The sequence below is a fragment of the Vespa mandarinia genome, chromosome 8 (genome assembly GCF_050613455.1).
Source record: "Vespa mandarinia isolate Hongniang chromosome 8, ASM5061345v1, whole genome shotgun sequence".
NCBI lineage: Eukaryota > Metazoa > Arthropoda > Insecta > Hymenoptera > Vespidae > Vespa > Vespa mandarinia.
This window is the reverse complement of record NC_140817.1, coordinates 3,902,501-3,910,000: the sequence shown is the minus strand read 5'-3', so window position 1 is coordinate 3,910,000 and position 7,500 is coordinate 3,902,501. Positions and strand designations below refer to the sequence as shown.

Here is a 7,500-nt window from a genome sequence, read left to right as displayed (position 1 = left end):
CGCTTATGCTTACAAATGTTTGTGTCATCGTAGATAAACAAACATTCTCAATCCTTCTCTTTCTTCCCATTAAACCACCCACTATCCAAGAATCGAGATACATTATTTATCGATATATACCATCGTTAAGATAAAAAAGAGATCGACGCGAATTCGTGAGTAAATTCTCTCTCTCTTTCTCTCTCTCTCTCTCTCTCTCTCTCTCTCTTTTTTTTTTCTTTCTTTCTGTCTTTCTTTCTCGTTCTCTGATGCGTACACTTGTAAAGAAGTCAAATGGCAGACTGACTGACTGCCTCCGACAGAGTAAACGTCTTAAAATTCGCCAGAGAATATATATATATATATATATATATATATATATATATATATATATATATAAGTATATGTGATTGTCGGTCGAACGATAAGCGCTATGTCGTCGAGGAAATGATGAATATTTTTCGAAATAAACAAGAATGAGTAAGCCGAGCACGAGCATGAGCGAACATTCGTTCGTTCCGAGTGGAATAAAAAAAAAAAAAAAAAAAAAAAAGCAGACGATTTTTTCTCGTTCATAAGAGTTTTACCGATACATGCGTAATAGAACAGTATTACTTACACTCATATATATATATATATTATATATATCAATGTTCGAAAATATATATATATATATATATATACACATACCTCTGGTATACGTAAACGACGTACACCATGCAATTTAATTCGCAACTAAGACACTTAATCACGTTTCTTGCCATTTAACGGTGTTAGCTCGTTTGGATACCGGACGAATTTTCGTAAGACGAAACTTTCGAAAGTACGGGATTAATTTGAAGAACTAATTTTTTTTTGCTCCTTCGATCTCTGTCTCCCTATTTTCCCATTTTTTTCTCTCTCTCTCTCTCTCTCTCTCTCTCTCTCTTTCTAACCATTATTCTTCTTATTACGTAATGTAAATTAAGAAAGATTCACATGGATATCAATCAATCCGATTGAAATGATCCTCAACTATTACAGGAATAATTTCAATTTAAATCAGTCGGATTTTTTTTTTTTTTTTTTTTTTTTTTAATTATGGAGCAAAGAAAAAGAAGAAGAAGAAGAAGAAGAAAAAAGACAAAATAAGAGAGAAAAAGGAAATGAAAAGGACGGAATTAAAAAATGGCGGAATGAATTCTAACGAATTCCATGTAACAATTCGCACAATTCTTTTTCGCAAAGCTTAATTAACAAACTTTCACTTAGATGTTAATCAGTTACATTAAAATTATTACACTTTAAATAATAACAATTTAAATCAGTCAGGTCATATAGCAAGAAGAACAGAAAAAAAAAGAAAAAGAAAGAAAGAAAGAAAAACAAGAGGAGAAAAGCGGAAAAAGAAAAGATTCCAAATGGCGGAAGTTATTCTAATGAATTCCACAAAGCAAATCACACGATTTTTTTTTAAAGCCATAAAACGTGACGATGACAAATTCACTAAGTTTCGTATTAGAGATAGACACACGCGTGCGCGTGCGCGCGCACACACACACACACAAACACCACCATCACACATATATGCATATATGTATAAAGAGAGAAAGAAAGAAAGAAAATGAGAGAGCATTGCATTTAGTATTATATACATGAATAGAAACGTACGTGCATTCATGCGTGTCCTGAGAGCGTACGGACGCACCCAAGAGAGATCACTGAGGCGACAAAGAGCTTTCGTTGATGAGAAAGAGAGAGGGTGGATAAGAGGATGGAAGGGAGAAGAGGGTCATCGAATAATCGTACGTGGTTCAGATGCTTCGGACTAGGATGGTTCTTCCGGTGAGAGCATATCCGGTGCTTCAGACAATGCTCGAGCGATGATCGTATCAGGAAAGTCTTATGGATAACGGCTTTCAAAGTTTAATTCGTGACTATATCAATGCAGTTCTGTATTAAACATTCGTTAAATCATTTTCTGTACAATCGGTGCTATATTTGATATATTTTAATCCCCTTGGAACGAATTTCGTAAACGTAAAAAAATCGATCTATATCAATTGTTTATTTCTCACGTACGATCGTTTTAAATTAAATTCAACGAAATTTTATTGAACGAATAATTCGTTTTCAATTAAATATATTAGTAATGGCATGTCTTTAACGTGATATTTTAAATAATATCATTAAACTTGTCTTTAGAAATCGTGGAGAAAGATATCGATAAAGTAGATTACTTCTATCAGGTCGGTTAAATAGAAATCTATTAACGTGCGTCGGTAAGTTCGAGATTCTGTCGATATATTATCGACTGAAATCTATTATACAAAAATGATTTTAAAGAAATAAAACAAAAGGAAAAAAAAAGAAAAAAGATCATCCGAACAATTTTAAACAGTGAAAGAAAAGAATGATAAAAAGAATTTGGACATTTGTTAATATAATTAACAAAATTTTTCGAGCGAAAATGTGAAGACAAATTAGAAAAAAAATAAAATAAAAAACTAGACGATAAGAAGTAATCTGTTTTATCGGTAAACGGTGAAACAATCATCGCACTTTGGATTGTTTTCGTCGTGATAGATAAAATCAAACAAGGAATCTCTTTCTCTCACCTATCGGAGATGCGGTGTTAGCTTCACGGAGGCTGACAGTTTCTGGTTCGACAGCTGCTTCATCTTCTTCTATCAATGGGGGTGGTGGTGCCAAAGGTCTTGATTCGTAACCCCAATGTTGTCGGAATGCACGTGCGCCACCATCCAATCGTACTCGTGGTAATTCAACGAACATTGCATCCCCCAACTAAAAAAAAAATACGAAGCAAAAAGAAAAATAAATAATAATACTAATAACAATAGAAAATATCACAAATTTAGATCGCGACAGCAAACGCTTATTGCTCCTTCGCATCTCGATAATGCAATTAATGATCCTACGAAAAAAATACACAAAGTTGTTGTGACACTCACGTAATATCGAATCACATCCATCTTTGATCCAATATCGAACCAGATCTGAAGAATCGTTTGCGCGCGTGCGCGCACGAAAGAAGAAAAGAGAGAGACAGGGGGAGGGAAGAGGAGAGAGAGAGAGAGAGAGAGAGAGAGGGAGAGAAAGAAAGAAAAAGAAGAGCGTTGTCCGGTTAAAGAGACGTGAAAGAAGTCGAGCGACGACTGAAGCGTGTCTGGTGGTTTATCTTAAAATACCGTAGATTGACCTGATGACTTGGTGACGTCACTAATTAGAGCTCGTTGTACCGAGAACGCATAGTGTCTCGTGAAATTCAAAGGAAGAACGAATCTTACCCCCTTTTTTCCATTTTTTTGCCTTCCTTCTCCATCCACTCTCTCCTCCTCCTCCTCTTTTTCTTACGCTCTATCTATCTATCTATCTATCTATCTAACAAACGAAATTATTCATTTTCATTTATTTTCTATAAATTTTCATGGAACGCTTTCTGCACAATAATCTAACAATTATATATACGATAGACTGAACAAATGTATTTACGTGTATAAAAGAGAGACGGATAGACAGATAGATAGAGAGAGAGAGAGAGAGAGAAAGAGAAAAAGAGAGAAATATTCTGCATTATAGATGGGCATATCGCGTTGATAATAACCGTACACTCGTTTCCCTGAACATGGCATTTTGCGAGTTCGCAATGTGACAAGGACAACGATGACGACGATGATGACTATCCTATTTGAATGCAGCATTGCACCAGCAGTACCAGGTCTACATGTGATATTCGTTTATCATTTCAAATCTCCACGCATCAAATTTTACTCTCCCTCTGTCTGTCTCTCTCTCTCCCTCTCTCTCTATATATATATATATATACATATACATGTATATATATATTTTTTTGTTTTTTTTTAATGACAATATTCGCAGCCCGTTAATGCCGTTCGTTAAACGTAACGATGAAATTTCATTGGGAATTTTCACGGTTAAACAATTTCACGATTTATCATACAGAACGGCTCGTTTTATCAATCAATTTGATTTCTAGAAAATCAATTGGCCGCTGGCGTTCATTCAAACGTTATATCATCATTAGAAAATACTTATGGAAAGGTATAAAAAATGTTTCCTTTTTTTCTATTTTTTTTTGTTTGTTTTTTTTTTTTTTTGATATCATTCATCCGTGATTCGATTTTATATATATATATATATATATATATATATATATATATATATATATATATGTATTGATAATTTAATACTGCGCGAAAAATCAATTTGTTCGTCGGTCTTGCTTTTCCTTTCTATTCATACGTATAAAAAGTTATTCTAATGCGTTAATAATAATACTGTATTAAATTATTCTCGTCGCAATAATCGTAAATACTATTTTTTTAATAAAGATTACGTAATATATTATGAAAATTTTTAGAAAGCCAATTGACATTGGATATTATATCAAATTAATTGAAATTGAAATAATAAATTAATAAAAAACAATAATAATAATAATAATAATAATAATAATAATAATAATAATAATAATGATTATAATAATAATGATAATAGTGATGATCATAATAATGATAATAATACGATTGTTATATGTAATATTAAAACCTATATATATACATATATATATATATTATATATACATATATGAAAGAAATAAAAAAGAATTCTATAACGTGTCGATAAATGTGTATGTATTGAAATATATAATCTCCAAAAAAAAAAAAAAAAAGAAAAAAAAAGGAAAAAAAAAAGAAAAAAAAAAGGAAAGAAAAAAAAGAAAAAAGCCAGAAAAGAAAAAAAATCTTAAGAACATAATCTCACAGTCCGATCTCAAAGTTTTACAATCGTCATAAAACATTTAAAAGAGGAACTCGAACGTGTTCGCGATTTGATGCGGGGAAAAGAAAAAAGTAGAGAAAAAAGAAAGAAAGAAATAAAAAAGAAAAAAAAAAAAGAAAAAGAAAAAGAACGAAAAAAGGAAAAGAAGAAAAAAGGGAAAGCGATCATCGAACGATCTCTATATTTAGCCGAAAAGTTCAAACGGAACAGGCAAAGGAAAACTTTTCGGACTCTAAGCTTCTTCTAATGACCGTGATGCCGATCGACCGCAGATGAACAGGCAAGGACCGTAACTCCTAGTTAACTCATTAGGCTGTGATTAGCGACTAGTCGTGAACAAGAACGAGTCAAATTGTAGGAACACGCACACGTGAAAACGTGCTTGAAGTACTGACGACGACAAAGACGACGACGACAATGACGATGAAGACGACAACGATAAGGTGATGATGGTGATGGTGGTAAAGGGGGTGGGGTAGTGGGGGTGGAAATAGAGATGATGGTATTAGTGCCGCAGTTACCAATTAGTATGTACCATCTTTCCTCTACTCCGCACACACACACACATATATATATATGTGGACATACATACGCATACACATTTATAAACGGACGAATGGAGGGACGGATAGACGGACAGTGTTCTAACCAAAGTCGAAACAACATTTTGACCTCGTTTTTCCATGGAACGTAGCGTATATTAGCATGATCATTCCAACCAACGAATTCCAGGAGACAAGTGCTAAAGTTTTATAGGCCAACTCGGACCAATCAGCGAACTTGCTTTATTCCATACTCGTCGTTTCTACATTCTCTTTATTGCGATAAAAATATTTGTTATTCTTACGATGTTCCTATCTTTATTTTTTCTTCTTCTTCTTCTTCTCTCTCTTTCTCTCACTCTTTTTTCTTTTCTTTTTTCATTTTTTTTTCGGTTTCTTTTCTTTTCTTTTCTTTCATTTATTCATCTTCAAAAGAATTATTGACGGATCTTTATGAGACTAATTAAATTCGAAAAAAAAAAAAAAAAAAAAAAAAAAAAAAAAAAAAAAGAGTAATCGGATTTAGAGAATTTTTGGACGATTCATATTGTATTATTTTAATATATAAATCAATTGTTATATTTTTTTTTCATTACTTCGAAGTACCATCCTGATACAATATTTTAATAATTAATTTGATAACGATCCTACGTTCCTTCCTTCTTTTCTTTCTTTTTTTTTTTTCAAACTTTACACGGTTATACTATTATATTCAGTTATTCATTTTTATTCGAATAAAATTTCTCGTAAAAATCGCGAATTTTGAAAATATTCCCTTCCTACATAAGAATTCATTTTCAGGAAATACTAAGTGTACTAAGTAGAAGAAAGATACGAAATATTATTCATAAAAATGGACTATCTGTCGAAAATAATAATTAAACAAAAATTTCTAATAGATCAGTTCCCTTAGTGACGATTTTTTCTTACTTTCTTTGTATACGAAAATTGTAATGCAAAAACAGAAAAAAAAAAAAAAAAAAAAAAAATGCAACTAAGAAAACCGCTTAAAAAAATAACACTTCCTAGTCCCTTTTCATATACCCATAAATCTTTAATCAATTTTATTCAACTCCTCTATTATTATTTCTCGCAAAGAGAAAAAGAAAGAAAAAAGAAAAAAAAAAGAAGAAGAAGAAGAAGAAGAAGAAGAAGAAGAAGAAAAAAGGGTCCATTTTACAACCTCCCTAAACCCCATAAACTTTTTCGTTCCGTTATAATCAAACGTGGAAACCCTTCGAACGTGATTCGTGTCTCGCATGAAAAACATCTAACACAACTACGATGAAGATAAAAAAAGATGAAGAGGAACAAGAGATGAGGAAGAAGAAGAAGAAGAAGAAGAAGAAGAAGAAGAATACAAGAGAGAAAAAGAAAAGAGATGACGAAGGGAGAGCGGACCTTAGCCGGAGGGCACAAATAAAGAGACTACGTGCGAGGAAAAACGAAGAAGCGTGCCAGAACGATGCAAGAAGGGTAGAAGCTTATCAGGCGCAATGGAATGATGTTTTAAGATAGGAATGAGAAGAAGAAAGAGATAGAAAGAGATAGATAAATATATATATATATATATATAAAGAGAGAAGAAGACAGATAGAGAGAGAAAGACAGAGAGAAAGACAGAGAAAGACAGAGAAAGACAGAGAGAGAGAGAGAGAGAGAGAGAGAGAGAGAGAGAGAGAGAGAGAGAGAGAGAGAGAGAGAGAAAGACAGAAAAAGACAGAGAGAGAGAAAGACAGAGAAAGACAGAGAGAGAGAGAGAGAGAGAAAGAGTTCAATGACGATTAGACGAACGATGAGTTTGCATTAAGTGATACAACTAACGCGTATACGTGAAGAGAAAGCATAGAGAAATGGTTTCGAGGATTTCAGGAAAATAAGAACGAGAAGAGATGAAGAGATCCTCTTTTCATGAGTTTGCTGACTCAAGGATAAGCGATAAGGTGAGAGGTCGGAGAAATGATGACAACGTGTGCCACTTGCTACACTACCAGCATCAGCGACAAAATAGCATACGTAATTTGCATCTTTCTGACTGATTTTTCTTTCCTTCTTTTTTTTTTTTTAAGTGGAACGTTGTAGAAAAAAGCAAAATAGATACGAAAAATTGAGAAAAGAAAGTAGAGAAATATATATATATATATATTTACGAAATATATTTTTATCAATGTGCGAT

The 7,500-nt window shown here is 32.7% G+C and overlaps 1 protein-coding gene across 1 annotated transcript in view; it reads right to left on the bottom strand.

Annotated features, from left to right (window-relative positions):
* LOC146872831 (uncharacterized) overlaps positions 1–7,500 on the bottom strand; it is a 49,733-nt gene that overhangs the window by 23,226 nt on the left and 19,007 nt on the right. Inside the window, exon 4 of the mRNA XM_085658867.1 lies at positions 2,577–2,763. Within this exon, the coding sequence (XP_085514993.1) occupies positions 2,577–2,763 (187 nt within the window). The remainder of the gene's footprint in view (positions 1–2,576; positions 2,764–7,500) is intronic.